The 20534-nt window shown below is 34.6% G+C and overlaps 1 protein-coding gene across 2 annotated transcripts in view; it reads left to right on the forward strand.

The window, feature by feature from the left end:
* The window catches only part of LOC149807583 (uroporphyrinogen decarboxylase-like), a 35807-nt gene extending 15927 nt beyond the window's left edge, over positions 1-19880 (forward strand). For both annotated transcript variants that reach the window (XM_089968416.1, XM_089968427.1), the window contains exons 5-10: positions 3579-3740; positions 4651-4812; positions 9290-9427; positions 11413-11513; positions 12911-12977; positions 16524-19880. In XM_089968416.1, the coding sequence (XP_089824542.1) occupies positions 3579-3740; positions 4651-4812; positions 9290-9427; positions 11413-11513; positions 12911-12977; positions 16524-16688 (795 nt within the window). In that variant the 3' untranslated portion in view covers positions 16689-19880. The remainder of the gene's footprint in view (positions 1-3578; positions 3741-4650; positions 4813-9289; positions 9428-11412; positions 11514-12910; positions 12978-16523) is intronic.
* Positions 19881-20534: the final 654 nt, after the last annotated feature.

The raw sequence follows: 20534 nt of genomic DNA on the forward strand, positions 1-20534 counted from the left end.
TACTAACAGCTGCCTCATTCATGAAGCTTTGTATTTTTGAGACCTTAAATGGGCTTTATGTATATATCCTTCAGGGATGGTTCTGGCTTTTAAAAAGCTGTCGCCAAAAAAATCACCAACCTCAATATTTTGTCGCCAATTTTCAAAAAGTGTCGCCAGAACAAGTAGTGTACATTTTTCCAAGTGTTAATTTAGTCTATTAATGTAACAGGCAATGAAAATTACAAAAGATGGGTTACTTAATTCTTTAATTACAACATGCATTAACAAAATGTTACAAAGTGTTACATGAAGATCCGTCGCAATTTTAGGGCTGCCCACTTGTTGAATGCAGTTTCAAAGTCTAATTTTTCACATCTGTACGTGCTGATTCTCATGAAATTCTCGAGAGACGAGATGCAGAGTTTATTTCTGATGTCAGTTTTTATGAGGTTCGTCTTACTGAATCCACGTTCACAGTCCACAGCACTGACAGGTGACACCAGTAGTCTATCAGCAGCCCCCCCCCCAATGGCTAGCTTCACAAAGCTTGTAGTGAATTGCTTCCTAAATCCCAAAAATGATCACTGAATGCTGTATAAATTTTCTCGACAAGCAAAATATGATCTCCATTCCCACGAATGAAACTTACACGAGTCAACACCTGGCAATATTGGACCGTATATATAAGCATAAATTCACACCCAATTTAGAGATTCTTTCACTCTTGTATTTTGAGAAATAAATAATTATTATTAATTATGCAAAACTGGTTGTTGTTTTTTTTGTGCTATTTCTTGTTTCGGAGTTAAAGTCTCAGCAGCCGTAACATGGATTGATGGCAAAAGGAAAAGATCAATGAGTAAAATGCTGCACTGGCGACAGGCATAATTGTGATTGAGATTTTTCCATTTGCTTTGTATTTGTACACAGTAGTCGGTACTTCAAAGGTTATCGGTTTTCTATGAAGGTTCAGCAAAACTATTGTACTGGTATATGTAAAAAAAAAAAACAGAAGATTTAGCCATTCAGTTAATTGTATCTGTTCTATTCACGTCTTCAGAAGTCGGTCAGTTGTAGGTATAGTGCGGTAGCATGATTGACTGTATCGCAGCATACAGTACTCAGCCCAGATGTCAGCATAAGCAGATTATGATGTAACAATGCACTGTAAAGATGGGGTTGTCAATACGAACAAAGGATTGTTTGTGTAACAGATTGATTCCAATGCATTGCTTAGTCAAGTTTGTGGCTTCCTTTCGTTCTCCCTTTTAATTTATCCAGTCCAAATCTATGATTGTTATGTACAAATTAAATAACCAAAAAGTCTGTCGCCAAAAAAATCGCCAGATGGGATATTTTTGTCGCCAATAAGGAAAAAAAATCGCAATTTGCGACATTGGCGAAGCCCAGGACGATCCCTGATCCTTCCATTACATAATTTCCATCCTCTTGACATTGGTTTCTGCAGCAATACTTTGCCAAGGATCATTGAATTTTAGTACAATATGACTAGTGCTTTATATTGACCTTGAATGAGTTTGAGTTATGGCCCCTTACTGTCTGCAGCTTTATATTGAACTTGAATGAGTTTGAGTTATGGCCCCTTACTGTCTGCAGCTTTATATTGAACTTAAATGAGTTTGAGTTATGGACCCTTACTATCTGCAGCTTTATATTGAACTTGAATGAGTTTGAGTTATGGACCCTTACTATCTGCAGCTTTATATTGACATTGAATGAGTTTGAATTACAACTTTCCATTTTATGGCCCCTTTTTTCTGACCATCTAACTCTGGTTTCTGCAGCATAACTTTAATAAGGGATTTTGGATTTTAACCACATTTGGCACACTTTTATACTGAAAAGACCTTGAGCAAATTAGATTTCCAGGATTCCAGATCATTTTGGGGAGTTATGACTCTTTGTTGCCCAATCTCCTAGCTAAATTTTGGTTATCCAATGCAAGTTCCTTTTATTTAAGGTTCTGCTGAATACATTTCATTGAGTGACCCATTGTGATTTAACTTAACCAGTAGCTCTTGTTATGTTTATAAAGTTTTTGGTATCTATTTTAGTGTGTTATTTCTGTTGAATATAAAAGAATAACAGTAATGTAGTTTGATGTATGTAAATGGTTGCTGGATTACCTTGGAAAGACTTCTTGGACAGTTGTTCTCAAACTTTTCCATCTTGCTTCAGCTGAAATATGCACATTGCCAATAGTATATGATCCCCATATTAAATGTAATTCACCCATATTAATATCAATATGAAATAGGACCTAGTTAGATTTTCACTGGGGAGCCACAGTAAGGAATCAACTGACTGCCTAAAACAGAAGGCTGATTGAAATGATCATGTGCTTGAGAAATGAAGTTAAACTGAGGAAAATTAATTGTGCTAGAGTAAACAATACTAATGATGGAGCAATAAATGAATTGTAAAATATTCGAAAAATAAATCTTCAAAAAATGTTATCAGCTAGTTTTTTCCAATTTACCTCTGAAATCCAGGAAGTGAAAATGACCAAGTGGAGCTGGCAGTCATTTGGGAGGTGTACACTTGGAGCAAGGCCAAGCTGTATACTCTAGAACCCAAGCTGCATCCATCAATTATGCACCAAAACTAAAGGGAATTAAAAATTATTTTAACGGTACCTTAGATATACATGGTCTCCTTTTGAATTACCAGGATAGCCAGTGAGGAAAACCTAGAGAATTTATTTTCTTTAAAGATCAATCCTTGTGCAAAATATGAAACGGTAGAGCCAGACCATTAACAAGTGCTGACCTTTGACTTAGATATAGCCAATAAAGGAATTCAATCAAGAAAGCAGAACTTATATCCTTTGATTGTCCAATTTTGCACACAAGATATCCATGGAATTTACTCACAGGATATCCAGGGATAAATAAATTTACTACAAAACAAAACAACTTTGCAAAAGCCATGCTAACTTGACCCATTGCAGTGCAACCCAATACTAAATATTTCAACAGTAAATGATGTCAGCACATGTTGTATTTAGTTTTCAGAGCCTGAGTAATGTTTCTATTTTTGTTTTGAGTGGACCACATTGACAGCAGATAATTGCATAGTTTATGTACCTTGAAGTGTACTCCAAGAAAAGCTATTAGGATCTTAAATAGAAGCACTCTCCTCATTTATTGCTACATGCCGGGTACATTTTTTTTTTTGCAGTACCTGATAATAAATGTCATTTTTAATCATTCTGGTATATCAAATCAATACTTCATGAACATTTTTTTGAAAAAGACAAAAAAAGGAAAATACTTTGCTTTCATTTATTCACAAATTTAGCATGTAATAAAATGGATTTATGCAATGGTGCAATTTTACAAACAAATATTCACTTGTATATTTTTCAGTTTAATTATGAATGCAATACTGTCATGATACATAGCATATAGGAGATGTTTAATATGATATGTATCATAAAACAACATGGCTGGCAATACAGCTGTTCACATGTGTAATATGCAAAAGATATAAATCTAAATGGCACAGTTGTCATATGATATAAAGTAATCAGACATGCACAGACAATATATTCCAACTGTCTGACATTCTTGCAGGGTGTTGTATTTGACTTTCTTTTGGAAACTCCAGAGGATATGAAAAAATTGTATGCAGATACGGACGTATTTAGAGAACTGAATTATGTAATGGAGGCAATTACACTTACCAGACATCAGCTACAAGGAAAAGTTCCCCTCTTTGGGTTCTCTGGAGCACCAGTAAGTATTGAATTCTGAGAATATAACATGCTACATTGTAAATTGATTTATTCAATTTTAAAGTCGATCCAACATAAGCTGTAATAATTTCAATTACATTTGGATTGCCATCTTCTCTTAATTGTGATGTAAATACAGAAATTTTAGTGCCTTGCAAAACTTATCAGTGCCTGGAAATGCACCCTACAAGATAAGGGTCTGTTCTGAAAAAAATAGCTTGAATTTTGGTCCTGTTTTGCTTGAATACAGTATTTTGAGACAAAAATATTGGTGCTTGATTGATCTGCAATTGTATCAAATATTTCCATACCACTGATGTCAGTTTTGTGTCTGTGGGGACCCATTTTTACCATGTAATTAGCTTTGCATCTTTACCATCCAGTTGTGATCCCCAAATTTTAACATGTGCATGGGTATGTAGTTCTCCATCCACAACTCTAAAGCCCCTGCAGTTTACTGCTGCCCCTATTATAACATGGGCATGGATCCTGTTTGTTAGGTCAAATTGTGTTGTTTTTTTATCAACATTAATATATTTCACTTTATTGTAATTTTCAGCTCACAAGAACCAATTATATGTTGGTTTGCCATCATTCAACAGTCATATTTGTTAAAATCTTTTACTGCACTATCAGGACACATCCTTGTCGGACTCGTTCTAAGGCTGTCTCACACATATCATGTGACTTTTATGGCTCGCATAAACAGCTTTATTAATGTGGAACATTAGTTGGTTTTCTCTTGGTTCCTTGTTTCTACGATGTCAAAGACAATTTACTCCAACAGAGAATAAACTTGTGAAAACTTTGCTTCACAAACAACATACAGTAAACAGAGTTCAAATTTAAGATGTTAAAATTAAATTTTAAAGCTTATGGCAAGTTTAGGCAGAATCCTTTTTTCATTCCAGTGGACTCTGATGAAGTACATGATTGATGGCAGTGCATCAGCACCACTTCCAAAGGCCCGAAAATGGCTTGTAACCTATCCAGATGCAAGTCACCAGCTACTGAAATTACTAACAGACAAGATTGTGGACTACCTTACTGGTCAGATAAAAGCTGGAGCACAGGTAAACTATGGTAACATAGATGTTTTGTTTCTTAAAAATAACAGCGAGTACATGCAACATGTTAAATACTACAGATTCAGATTGATTGTAGAAATTACATTCCCATGCTAAAACAGAACACATTTCTGCAGCTTTGACAAAATTAGTTTTATATAATAAACTACAAAGAGAGTCATCTTTCAATGCTGGAATGGTTAGAGTACTGTTTTTGTTCAACTGAGTCAGAATTACCCTGTAAAGCAGATGGTATGCCCCATGATGTATTTGATGAACAGCAAGTCAGTATACATAAATGCATACTTGTCAACTTGTATGGATTACCTGTAATTTGTACAGGTTTTTATCATTTTGTCAGTGTATGGCCATACAACCATTTTGTATGTTTTTTTTCTTACAAAAATGTCTAGTTTTTTTTTGTAAATCCCAGGAGAGTCTGTACATATATTTTTTTTTTTAAGTCGAGCGCATTCCAGGATCTTTTTACCTATGCACAAGCAGAGTGGGAATAACTTTAATATGCTTTGGAAAATTAACATTTTGCCCGGAGAGCTAAACAAGTAATTTTTTGCACCATTTTTTTTTGTTAAAGTGATAATGTCTTGCACAGAATTATTGGTTTTTATGTAAAGTAAAACCCCAAATCTTGCATATCTCATATTATTTAATTTTAATGCGCTTTTTAAGGTGAGTAATGGCACAATGAAATATTCAAATTACATTTTATCCTTTTATTCTGCCAAATAAGCCATCTACACATATATTTTTAGAAAGAGCGACGATTTAACCATTTTGAGTTGAGTTGGTCAGATTTGTAATCCAAACAGGAAGATGCATTGCCAGCATGACAGAAGTAGTACAGATACTTAGTGACGTTATTCTCATGGCTCAAGAATATGTTTCACTGCAAATTTATATAACTTTTCAAACACAAGATATGCTATTTTAATAGAACTGATCACCAGCTTACGAGATATAAACTTCTGGACTGCTACTTTGGCATTTTTTGTTATTTTTAGATTTTAATTTATGGACAGCACCTGGCGTAATATCTTAGGGTTTATGGGGGAAAATTATAATTATGTAATAATGAGACCACAATAAATCCAAAGAAGTTAATATTACACCTTGAAAAGTTGCTCCACACCTGGATCATGAAATGCATAAAGATGGGTTTGAGGATTATTGCATGCTGCCTGATGAGTGTGTGCCTGTATTAACAGATGATGGCCAGAAAAGGAGCTGTTGTCACTACTGGTTGGATATTATCAGACAGAGAATGTCTACTGGTGGCATCTGCTTCCCAAATCTGAACGTAGTTATCCATTGACTAATTGCCTGACCTATCAACAATACAGACTGTGAGAGATCTTTTTCTATGATGAAAAAAATACATACAGATTTTAAGAAGTCCCTGAATGCAGATGTACTAACATAATTTTTACAGTGTAAAATAAACATTGACACCTGCTGCTTAGACTTTAAAACCCCTGATTACATTTTGAAAAGTGCAAAGGGTACATGTGTTTCATATAATAATGTGAGTGTTACAACACACTCAAAATCAAAAGAATAAAATAAAGTTTAAGAGATGTAAATAATTATGTTATTAACATAAACTGTTATCTTGTATACTGTATGAATACATATTTTGTGTTAGGTTTGTTTGGTCTTTGTAAGGTTTTTATTGGTCTGTCATACAGGTTTTCATTTCAAGGTGTTGACAGGTATGGAAATGAAGACCTCAGTTCTGTTTTGGTGCATGCAGCTTCTTGTGATAAGTTATATTTGAGACTTCTGCTCTCTTTGAAATGTGTTGTCCTCAATAGTTACACTACAAGGGTTTGACAATGGTAGCTGCTGATAAGCTCAATCCAAAATGATAGTAAACTTAAGGGTTCAAGGGAGGTAATTGCTAGCACTAGCATGCTGTTTGTATTCAATTGTCTACACATCCAGCAGTAGTAGTTAGTGGATTCTCTCGTGTTATTCTTCCAAAAGTTTACATAATTTTCATGTTTTAATAAATTTGTGTTATAACTATTTTGAACCCCCCCCCACATACACCTTTTACCTAGGGATTATGGTTTTCAGGATAGTCGTAACATTACATACACCATAATGAACTAACATACAACTAATAACACTACATGCCATTGTGTTAACCAATAGTCAATGTTTACTGTTGGTTCTATTTGAAATTGTTGAATTTCAGCAAAATCTTGACTTATCTTAAAATATTATGTTCAATAAACACAAAACTAATTAATACTGTAACAGCCATTTTCTATATGAGTCAGTCAGTCACAAATTATTGAAAGTAAATAGAATTGACTCTGTCAAGCTGCATGCTTAGTCATAGTTTCACATCTATTTGTGCAACTGATGGTGCACCTAGTTTGTACTTGTAACCTTGATAAATGGAACATTTTAATGTTATATGGCTTATGTTTAGTGAACACAGCAAGACTTTTTTCAGGTCAACATGCTTGAATGGCATTAGATTTGTATCCTCAGTATATAGTGAGTATTAGAGTGTGTATCAGAGGTTGGCTGCCAATACCAAGCCCTAACTTGTTGTATATCATGATAAATATTGTATCAGAGGTTGGCTGCCAATACCTAGCCCAAAATTGTTGTGTATCATGATACATATTGTATCATAGGCTGGCTGCTGATACCCAGCCCTAAATTGTTGTATGTCATGGTACCTATTGTATCAAAAGTTGGCTGTCAGTACACAGCCAGAAATTATTGTATATCATGGTACATACTGTGTCAGAGGTTGGCTGCAGATGCCCAGCCCTAAATTGTTACATACCCAGCATGCATCATGTATTTATACCACTACCCTTTTCTCAAGTAGACAATGTTCTGCTGTCTATTCTAATGAAAGGTGAAGTACACAACATCCTATTATCCTAATGAAAGGTCAGGTGGACAATGTCCTGTTATCTATTCTAATGAAAGGTCAGGTGGACAATGTCCTGTTATCTGTTCTAATGAAAGGTCAGGTGGGCAATGTCCTGTTATCTATTCTAATGAACGGTCATGTGAACAATGACCTGTTATCTATTCTAATGAGAGGTCAGGTGTTCAGTGTCCTGTTATCTATTTTAATGACAGGTCAGGTGGACAATATCTATTCTAATAAAAGGTTAAGTGGCATTTTAGTTTTTTTAAATAGCTATAATGACAAATCTTGAGTAAAAGAGTCTAGGTTTGACTTAATGGCCTAATTTCTAATTGGTTAAGGCAGTGAATTGGTGATATACATATGTTGGAGATACTGAAATTAATAATATACAACCATAAATGATTTTGTTTATTAAATGTTAGAAGTATAAAAATGTAAAAATCTGTTAAATGGCACTGCACCCCACCCCCCATACTTGATTTGAAGCCAGGATGAGGGAATGTTAAAATATTTGCTCTGCACTTATGAAAACCTAGGTTTTGATCCATTGTTCCGCCAGTGCTGGAGTAACTGGTTAATTGTTCTGCACCTCAGAGACCACCCCTGGCCCCTTCATCATAAAACTTGACTAGACTAAAATCATGCTTGAATATTTTCTGGCCCTTTTTGAAAAAGATTTCCTAAGTCTAGAGTAAAGTCCATTACTCAAAATATTGAGTAAAGTTTTATGACAAAGGGATCTGTTGTCACTGTCTTAATGGTGATGAGTTAATGGTATAAGATTTTAGAAATAATTGCAAAGTTAATGTGCAGTAAGGTTCATTAACACAATACATTAGGGAGGGGATCCTATGATAACTCCAATCTTGTTCATCAATCTGTCTGTTTCCACATATGCTTAATCTCTGAAAGAAAATTTATGAAACTTGGTATTTATCTGGTCTATTTCATGACCTTGTGCAGCAATAGAGATATCATCATTGGATCCTTCCTCTCTGAGGGGGTCAATTAATTTTCATTTGGCATTTATAAAATATTTTTTTCTTGTATATATATATGTGATGCATTTTCAGTGATGACTCCCATTTTACCATACCCTGTGTGTGTGGTATGTGTACCATCTATACTCTTGTGTAAGTTGAGTCCAATTGCAAAGACCCAGATCTCCTGTCTCATAATGTACTGGCTGATCTGGATCTATGCTGTTTGTTAGGAGAAGAACAAATAACACAGACCCTGATCTGCTGGCACATTATAGGAAGGTACATCAGGGTCTGTATTGTTTGGACTCAACTTATATGCAGGTGTGTATGATAATATATAATAAACAAGAGACCTCATTTTTGTCAAGCTGACTTTTATATAGGAAAACAACTAAGCTTAATTTAGGATTTGGACATGTGTACAGACAGACAGACCAATTTACAGACACTGTAAAACTTATGGCTTGGCAAGCTCGACATAAAGTTGTGGATTTGTGAACACAAGCTAATGAAGTTGCTGTATTTCATTTTTTTTTAACATGCCTGCTGTTGATAATGATTTTCTGTTTTTACCAATCAGATTCTTCAGGTTTTTGACTCGTGTGCGGGTGAACTTGGACCAAATTTGTTCCACAAATTTGCCCTTCCCTACCTCAAAGATATTGCTTACAGATTAAAAGAACAGATGTCGGCGCAAAAGCTAGAGCGTGTACCACTGGTAAGACCTCATGTATATAGCATCTCCTTGAATTTTACTAAACTTGGAAGTTAAAAAAATACTGGGCAGTCATGTCATATTTGTATTAAAATGTATGTATGACATGTCAGATGTTAGCTGTATTTTTTGTAATTTGCATTGAGCTTTTCAGTCTGCAAGTAAAAGTCTTAGAACAGAATTTGGCATTCTAGTATGTTTTCTTGGTTCCCTTAATGTGGCATTCTAGTATGCATGTGTTTTGGCCCCACATTTAAATATTGCTGTCTCTGTTTGTTTTTGTTTTTAAAGAATGACCCTACTTTTGATAAAATCATTATTTCTAGACTTAAATGTAGTTGCATTCTCTGTAGGAATTACTTTCTAGGCTTCTTTTTATAAGATGCATACATCTGTGATAATAAACTAGTATGAACTGGAAGAAAATGGTCAGTGAGCCAAGCAGTGGACCAGGCAGAGAGCTGGCAAAGGCATAGGGACATTGTAGGTTTAACAGACATTTGGAGGGAAGAACTAGGGTTAAGAACAATACAGAGATGGAAGAATGCAAACAAAGTTGACAGGAGAAATATGGTCAAAGGGGAAATCCATAGAGCACAGGAGGAATCAACATCAGCAAAGGCGGTCCAAATGGGGATCCAAGCTAATTGGACAAAGTGGTCACTGCCAGAAAGGTAACTTAAATGGGCAGATATATGGCAATATGAATCAGTGCAGCTGCAGTTTCTGCTTTGATCGGTGTATGACCTCCTACCATCACCAGCCATCCTAGTTAGGGGGAAGCTTTTAGAAGACCCATCATGTCAACTGTATGAAGAAAGAGGAACACTCGCTCACATATTGTCAGGATGCCAGGTTGCCCTGGCCCAAGGATGCTTCAGATGGAGAATTGACAAAGTATTGAGAGAGATGGCTGATATCTTTGAAAGAGAAAGTCAGAAATAGAGAATCCCATGAAAACAGATCACCACTTTATCAAGTTTGTTAAAGCTGTACAACAGTTAAAGACTGCAACAGCAGAGAATTCTGGACTGTTGGAGGTAAAGTCATGGGAGATGTTGGTTGATGTGACAGGAAACGTATTACCTGATGTCGTTAGACATCTTTCCACTCAGACATTTTACATCTGGTCACCAGCTGCAAGAAATGATCTTGGTGGAGCTTACTGTGCCATGGGAAGAGAGGACAGAAGAGGCTTACTAAAGAAAGAGATTGAAGTACCAAGAGTTGAATGAGTATTGCAGGGTCAGAGGATGGAAGTTGTAGAGGTTTTCCAGTCCAGTCAGTCTGGATGATGTTCAATGCACGGAATAAAAAGAAGGAAATGCAAGATGGCTGTGTAAGCACTGGGCAGGGCCACAGAGAAAGTGTCTAATTGGCTGTGGCTCAGATATGAAGGCACAATATGGCAGCCATCACAGACAACAGTACTTGATGACATCTGGCTCCCAGCCATCTGGAGGGTATTCTGAAATAAGGTATGAAACATCCATAGAGAGATGGGCACTCGGCTGATGACACCTGTGGAAAGCAGTTTCACCAACTGTGTATCTACACACTAATGTTTATTTTGGTTTGAGGGAAGGTGATCAAGAAGGGGTTTAAAACTTAACTGTCATTTACCATTTCAAAATGTAGTCATTTATCATTAGTTTGATCAGAGATTATATTGGTCATCATCAGTAAGAATTTTATGTATTTTACTAAACTCATTTTAAATAATATTTACTACGTAGGGTGCCAGAATACATTTGACTGTCATTGCTATTTGTAATGATCTTCATCTTTGTCTAAACTTTTGCAGAACCAGAGCAACCTTTAAAATTGTTTACAATTGTAAAAGGATTTTTTTAAAACCCCACATACTCTAATACTTCACAAGTGACCATTGTTATGAGTCTTGATATGGTACTGTGTTGTCTTTTCCCATTCAATGCTGGGTGTGTTATAGTTTTCATTAATGACATGTTTTTCTATATTACTTTCAGGTAATATTCGCTAAAGATGCTCACTTTGCTGCAGAAGAGTTGACTAACAGTGGTTATGATGTGGTTTCTCTTGACTGGACACAAAAGCCCACACATGTTAGGTCAGTTCATTTTTTTTTTTAGTTCTTTCATGCACTATGTAACATGATCACATGAATCACCAACCCCGGGTGATGGGATTACATAGCCTCAGTGGGGATAAGAGTTATTATTGCATAAATTTATTAAACACAGCAAAATGTTCAGTTTGTCAGATGAAATGAAACAATGTTTAATTAAATATTTTCATTTCAGAACATGGTAAAATATGAGAACATTCTGAACTTTTTAAATTATTGAATTTAACTCGTCACTCATGGTTTCTTTTTGTACCATTGACTGTGATAGTGCCATATGTTCATCTAGGTCATTTGTGAAAGGCAAGACACAAAAAACAACCTAAGTAAAGTTCAGATATTCAGCAGCTTTATCTGGTAAAACATGCCCGTATTGTTGTTGTTGTCGAGTTTAATTATAGTGGCGTGCGCACAATTGTGCATGTGCCACTTTTTTCTGACTGCACCACTGCTTGCTAGTTGTTCCTGGGGAAGGGAATGGTGCCAACTCCCCCAGGCTTTTATGGATTCAAGGAACATGATAGTTTGGCCTCAATCTGGGGGTCCTTATAGTTGAATGGTGGGAAGGAGAGCTCGGGAACGGTCCTGCTTGCTTTACATCGCTGGTTTCTTATTGCATTTGCCTGGTGTTTCTTGCGGAAAAAAAATTCAAATTTTTTCTTCTTCTTCAAAATGTCTAAAATGGGGGGGGGGGATGTTCTATGCTGTTTATAGAGGTTCTTAGTAGAAATCATGTATGAAGAGAGATTTTCACGAGATTTATGAAACAACTTACATTTACATCAAAAACTGAATCACAGCTGCTTCATAAAGAGCTTAGTTAAACTTAAAAGCATTATAAGTTGTTGACTATAATTGTCCATTCAGTCTTTATTATGACTACAGTACATATTTTAATTAGAAGCAATTTTCTTCTTTTTATTTGACAGAAAGTAGTTTTTCATTTATTAATTCTCAACACTAATGTCACTGAAATACATAGAACTGTGATGTTGTCTCTGTGTGTATGATTTGGATTTTTAACGTCGTATCACTATGATGTCTGCAGCGTGGTAATTTATAGTTTATGTCCAGCACAGGGCATCATGCTGCAGACATGTACCATCACATCCCACCCATTCACATTATCCTGACAGCAGGCCAGCCAGTTCGAAAACTAACCTCTTAATGTTGAGCAACTAGCTAGGCTGTTGCTTGTACTTTTTTTAGAAGCCTTTAGTATGACTCGGCCAGGATTTCAACCTGAGATCTCCCGTATGACCACTACAAAATAATATAACAAAATCTACACCTTCCTACTTGATTGCTAGATCTTGACATCATATTTTGCAAAGTAAGTAGTAATAATGTACATTTACAAGATTGTTATTGTTTATTTTTAGGAAACTTGCTGGAGGCAAGGTAACTTTGCAAGGTAACCTGGACCCCTGTATGTTATATGCACCAAAGGTAATTAACTCATCTTCAAGAGATTGATATAAAAAAATCCACATATATTAGTAATCATGAAAATTTGAAATTTGTGGAAAGAATTTATTATTATCTTGTGGCAAGAGTTATTTGCTACAATTGATATAAAACATTGGTCTCTTAATGAATGTTTGTAGTGTGTGTGATGGATGCAAACATGCCCCTGTAGAAGGGTATCTTTTGGATCTACCTTTGGACTTTGCTCAGGTGGCCTCAAAGGCATCTAAATAATGTGGTTAATTTTGGGTTTTAATTTCACATATAGCCAATGAATTTCTGGCATTTCTAATCATTAAAATTAAGACAAACTTGACTGCAGGCATAACACATTGTTTTCTTTCTGCCTTCCTAACTGAAGGAGAAATTGATAATACAAAAACAGTAGACATTTTTACTACAGTTATAAATGCACTGTATTGAAATGAATGGGGTGGGGAACTGACATGAAATCATGGCATGGCAAATTGAACTTTACTTTCTGGGCATGTTTAGGTGAAACAACAGACTAGAGGGCAGACTTGACCAGAATCATTTCATTTCATGAACCCTGGTGCTATTTGGGATTTATACATTTACATGCGAACATCATGTTTTGCAAGTGGATAACTAAATGTACATTAGTGTGCTCAAAGAACCACAACTGATACTGTATAGCACATCCTATAATTGTCAAAATAATTTTGGAATGCCCACTTTCAGGCCTAGAATCTGACCATTTTGACCAGAAAGACTAGGGGATTAAGAAATGTATTAGTCCTACTGAATAATCACTAGTCCTTCCCAAAAACTGCTGACTGACTACAGCTGAAACTTTAGTAGTCATCAGGTTATTAAACTTATGAATGCTGCTATTCTGATAGTCAAGTAATTCATTTACCTCTTAGATAATATTTATAAATGTTATGAAAAAGTGTGGTAATATACACATACATGAATTAAATAAATAACAAGGCCTAATAAATATAAAGGCTGAATGAGTGTAGGAATGGCAATTTATTTCTATAAATCCATAATATTAACATAATGGCTAGACCCAAGTTACCAGTTGCTGAAAACATTTGGTTTACTTTGGTCTTATCCATCATCCTGCCTTTTAAATTCACCAATCAGTTATTGGGGAATTTATAAAAGTTTATCATGGAAAAAAGTTTTAGTCCCTAAACAAACGTGGCAGTCTAGAAAGATTATTTTCACCATCAAAGTCAACTGCTTAAAGGGATAAAATCTGAGTCAGTCACCACTTCAAGTGAGCATAATAATGCATTTTGGTTAGTTTAATGCCAGTGATGCCATAATAGTAAAACTGTGGATTTTAATAGTTAAATAAGCCCTAATATGGTGGAAAGACAAAATATCTACAAGACTATATATGAAACAAAGAAAACAAATCTGACTCGTCATTTATTTATTTATAGTAGTGAAAATGTTCATTGAAAGGCAAAACATTTTGAAAAATGCTCTTTAAAAATAAGATTTTGATTTTGTATACTAGTGATACCACAAGCAATATACACCACTCCCCTGATAACTCGCACCCTGATAACTCACGAACCACCTTATAATGCGGGGTCAGGCATGGATCTCATTTTTTAAACCAGAAAATATTTTGTTTATATATCCCTATTTATTGAACTTTGAAGAAAATTGTGACCAAAATTGGTAATGGAAACTTTGATATATCACTCGTTTGATTGTCAATAAGAATTAATATAACTTGTTAATTTTCTTTCCAAACCACATTCTTAGTACACCATAATTAACGATATTAAAGGAAATTTAGATCAATGAAAATGTCACGCATTGTGGAGGCAGTACTTTAATAAATACATACCAATTAAATAATTTTTGTATCAATTAAAATTTGTGTTCTAGTTCTAGCTTTCAGTTCCTTTTAAGTGTAATCATCATAAATGCAATGTCCTCTTGTAATTAAATGTAAAATGTGTCAATCTACCGTAACAGCTATGTCTGCAAGCGTTTTCTCTGAGAACCTAATTAAGTGCTGACCGTGTTTTGATATCGGACTAGCGGAAGCATTTGTTGTATTGTTGCACTAAATAAAACGCTGGCCTCCTTTTCCATTATCACATTAATTACATCTTTTGAATTAAATAAAGGATGTGGAATAAAAAAAGGTTAAAAGGCATACAAATCCTACTTGCTTAAGAACCAGTGGCCCTGGTCATATGTTGGTTACCTCATTTCATTTGATCAATCAGACAGTGTTATAAATGTTATTGTGTACATAATCAAATTAAACTACCTTAAAATAACCGACCCATTCATAACTGTGGTCAAAGAAAGCATGGCAACCAAGTGAAATGAGAACTTCACAAAATAAAGAACTTTGTTTCACAGATACAGACCATTGTGGGGAAAATGAGTTTCAGAGAATTCCTGAATTCGCACTTAGAGATATCTTCAAGGATGATAAGAAGTTGCACTGTTACTTGCAATGAAATCATTGCAGAATATTTTACTAATTGAACATTACAAAAATTGAGTTTCGACATAGACGATTGTCTAATAAAATAAATGTTGCGTGTTTTTTATGAAAAGGTATCTTGTTTGGTAGTGTATCTACAGTTAGTCTGGTTCCCTGCTTAGCAGACTCCTTGTCTCACAAAAAAATTAAACACCACTCCGGGACCCAGACTGTTTAACAAAACAAAAAGCTGTGACATAATACACAAAAATATTCATGTACTGTGTTGGTTGTTGAAACCAGGTGGAATCATGTTATTGATCTTTCAGATGTTGGACATTTTTAAAATAAATTTCATTTATACAAAATAACGAACAACTTCATCAGAAAAAGCGCTTTATTGACAATTATTCTTGACACGATTATAAAATGAGGATTCAGTCATTAAACAGCCCAGTTCCCCAACCCCCACCCCGCAGTTCTCTGGATGTCTAGAAGATTTTTGGGAGGCCCCTCGGTAACTCACGCCCTCGCTTATGGTCTATGTTTTTTAACCCCGATGTATGTGAGTTATCAAGGGAGAGGTGTATCAAGCTTTCATTTACATATTTTTTATTGCAGTATTGTAACGTTAAGCAAAAATAGGAGCCTATGGGTATATTTTTCTTTTCTGTGAAAAAAAGGCAAGAAAAAAAAGATCCACATCTGCTTCAACATTATAATTGGGTTCGCAAATTATCTAGGCACATTAAAACAAGAACAGTGTTAAGTGGTAAGCTTGCATTTTTAGTGTATCACCTTAAAATATTTGTTATCCTGAATTTGGAAGGAGGAGGGGGAGCAAAACAGGATTTTTTTTCTAAAATTTAATTTTTTATAAAAAAATTAAAAACTACAGGTGAAGCAACAATGGGTTTAATTTTTGGGTTTTTAATAAATTGTTATTATCAACCACTTAGCATTAAAGGAACAAGCATGTGCGTGTGTTTATATATATATATATATATATATATATATATATATATATATATATATATATATATATATATATATATATATATCTTGAAGGAGATTTAACTCTAGTGCTTTTTCTTTTTCAGGATGAGTTGATAAAAGAAGTGCAAAATATGTTAAAGAAATTTGGGACACAGCGGTATATAGCAAACCTTGGCCATGGTGTTCACAAGGATGTAGATCCTGAAAATGTCAAGGTTTTTGTTGATGCAGTTCACAAGTACTCAGAAGAAATCAATGAAAGCATGTGATGACAGTGTCACCTTATAAAGAACATTTAGTTATAGGAGAATAGTATACTTTAAATTAAAATGGTCATGACGGTATAAATTTCTGAATTGTACTTAATTAAAATTTGTACTACTGCCTTAACAACAGTAAAATCAAACTATTTTAGTTAATATGAATCTAGGCAAAAATATTAAAAGTTTCCAGAATTTTTTTTATATAGTCGTAATCATTGTCTGATTATCACTATTGGATTGAACAGTAGTTATGTTTGGACTGTTTTAGTGCTAAAATTTGATAACAGGGCACTTAGGTTGCAGGTCAGTTCTATCAGATCTAGTCAGACTGGGTACCAAGGTCTTTAATTGGGCAGCGTACTTTACTCTGCCTGCCTTGGCACTATTTCAACAAGTGTTGCTGTGTCATAAGACAGAAAACCCAACAAGGAAATATAACCATTATGACTCATACTCTCTCTCTGCCTCTCTCTCTCTATATATATATTGTTCCTGATATACATGTAGAAGTTTATTGCTCTTTGTTAAGCAAACTGTAAAAAACTCGGGTATATCATCTGATCAGGTGAAAGAAATGTATCGCCTTCGCGAGTCTGGTAATGGCTGTTATAATAAACATGGCCAAAATTATCACAGGATGTGCAGATTGTATGCATTTTATATTTTATCATTTGTTATAAATATAACATTGAAATATCTGAAGGCAAATGTTTTGTATTCATGCTGTGTATGGAAACGTCTCAGGGCAGATGTTTTGTATTAATACTGTTTATTGAAACATATCAAGGCAGATTTTTTGTATTCAGGCTTTGTATGGAAACGTATCAAGGCAGATGTTTTGTGTTCATGTTATTTATGGGAACATCTCAAGACATGTTTTGTATTCATGATGTGTGTGAGAACATCTCAAGACATGTTTTGTGTTCATGTTATATATGGGAACATCTCAAGACATGTTTTGTATTCATGTTATATATGGGAACATCTCATGACATGTTATGAATCAAAACATCTCAAGGCAGATGATTCAGAATTCATGCATTGTATGGAAATATCTTATGGCAGATGTTTTGTATTCATGCTGTCTGTGAAAACATAGCAAGGTAGATGTTTTGTGTTCATGTTGTGTATAGAAACATCTCAAGCGATGTTTTATATTCATGCTGTGTGTGAAAACATCTTACGGCAGATGCTTTGTATTTATGCTGCATATGGAAACATATCAAGGCAGATGTTTTGTATTCATGTCATGTATGGAATAATTTCTGCAATATGATAAAGCAAAGTAGAATTCAGAGGTAACTTAACTTTTTTAAAAATCCATCAAATCCACAGATTTTATCTGTTCTTTCTTAGCCATTGAACTTCCCACGAGAGGAATACCTTGCATGGGCAGCTGTAATTTTTTTTTACTTTAATGGGTTTTGTTTTTACTTTCAATTAACATTTTCTGAGATGCAAAATGTTGTTTACGCTAATGTAATAGGGTGTTTGTTTTTTCTTCTTCAAAGACTGTTTGTAATTAACTGTTTTGGTAATGTATTTAAGGATTTGACCCCAATTAATTTCCAGTAATTTCTGAATTAGATTGGAATACAAACCACACATGGTTTAATTCATTAGAGTTAGAGAGGAGAAAAAAAGTCATCAGTTTTTTTAGCATCTTGCTGCTAAACAGGATTCCCATGTTTCATACCTAGCAACATAGCCTCAAACCAATGATCTATATATGTTATCAGCAGGAAATCAAATACTGGACGTCAAAAGAAAAGTAAATATTTAATTATTAACTATGGTACATAAATTGAAGTTTATGAAATGTATAATGGAAGAAAATCAGATCCATTTACTAGTGAGTGGGTGCATCTCAGACTATTCAGTGTTTAATCTTCATTATCCATTTACTAGCCAATGGGTGCATCTCAGACTATTCAGTGCTTAATCTTCATTCTCCATTTACTAGCCAATGGGTGCATCTCAGACTATTCAGTGCTTAATCTTCACTCTCCATTTACTAGCCAATGGGTGCATCTCAGACTATTTAGTGCTTAATCTTCACTCCCCATTTACTAGCCAATGGGTGTATCTCAGACTATTCAGTGCCTAATCTTCATTCTCTGGCTGTAAAGTAAATGATGGTTTGATACCTTATGTATATATATCAACACAGAAAGCATTGGAAATTTAAGATGTTCTATGATATTTTGATAATTATGTACAGATTGTCAACCTTTGATAGGTGTCGATTTTTTTAAATGATCTCACTGCCCATTCAGAACACTTTAATTTAACGCATGAAATGCAAAGTGTCAGACCTCCTTGGCTATAAAAACTGCTATTCTAAATGGAATAGTGACTGTTTTGTTTTACATGGGTAATAACATTTTGTCAACAAAGGTTTGTGACAAAGTTTTACACTTCTCTAAATATATTGCTGCTGTAATGATGTTTTGACCTCCAGGTTTACTATACCTTAGTTTGTATCCTCTGCTGATTAGCACACAAGAACCTTGACTGGTTCCTTTTGTTATAACCTATGCAAGCATAAATCTTATCAAGAATGAGGGTAATGGAACCAGACTAAATATTCTTGCCGAGACGTGTTGCTTGTAATGTCTACTTAAGTGCTGTGTTAGAGCATCACTGATCTTGTACTTTATCACTAAAAGTAAAGAATCCTTGATGTTTTTCCCCTGGAATATTATACACAATCTTGAGATTCCTCACCAAAGGCACATAACAGCAAAGATAAGTCTGAATTAAGTGTCACCAAGTTGCATTTTACCACCGAATTTACAGTATTCTAGCAGGGGTGGGGGGTGTATCATACCATGGGGAAGTACGTTAAAGATTTTGCAACTCAAATGCAGGGATGGGGGAATATATCAAAACATTAGATAAAGGCGAGACATGTTCCTTGGAACAATTGTATTATTTCCTCAGAGGTATGCAAGCACTTTCTAAACTGCACTTGGATTGTGATAAATTCCATTAAGAAATCTTGCATACTATATCATAACAAAATCTATGGTATTTTTTCTTATATTGTACATGTCAGATGAAAATAAAATAATGGAAATCTTTTCAGTCTCATGGCTTATTGTAATCATAATTTATTGAGTTCATTCCTATATAAAATGATTTTTATTCCTGTTACAATTGATGACTTTTGTAGCAAATAAATTTAATCTTCTTTTGGCTTTTCTAGATATTGTGTATTCAGAGTTTAGCAGTGAAATTGAAAATTTAAGGCAACCCATGCTGTGCATTTTTTTTTAGTATACTGTTTGAGAGAGTGATTCTTAAAATGCCAAAGACTGATAACAGCAAGTGGTACATGCCTGTGTTTGAAATAACTGAAAGGGTTCACAAGCAAGTATATTGGCTGATGCTAAGAATAAAATGTACATAATCTGATTCATAGCATGATATTGACAATGCATGGGAACAGTACCTGCAAAAAAACAGGGTTCTTCCCAGGATTTTCTATACGCTCATCACGTGAAGACAGCCTATGAAGTATGGTCCATGATGGCTTTTGTCCAAAACGTGCTTTTAAGATTTAATTTTTTTATTATTTAAACGACTTATTTTCAGTCTCCTGTTTTAATTCCTGATCAACAAGAAAAGGAAATAAACTATACTATTCAATGTGGAATAAAAACCTTTCAAAATTGTATTATATTTCAAAGTTTAGAATACCACTTTGTTTTTATATACCATCAACGAAAGTTGCAGGGTATTATGGTTGACTGGTTAGCTGAGGCATGTGGGCGGACATCCAGTTTGGTCACCAAATGATTCAGTGCAACTTGGTAGATGCATTTCCTATAGCTAGAGAAAAACTTTTTA

Source organism: Sinohyriopsis cumingii, chromosome 1 (assembly GCF_028554795.1).
Source record: "Sinohyriopsis cumingii isolate HCF-2022 chromosome 1, ASM2855479v2, whole genome shotgun sequence".
NCBI lineage: Eukaryota > Metazoa > Mollusca > Bivalvia > Unionida > Unionidae > Sinohyriopsis > Sinohyriopsis cumingii.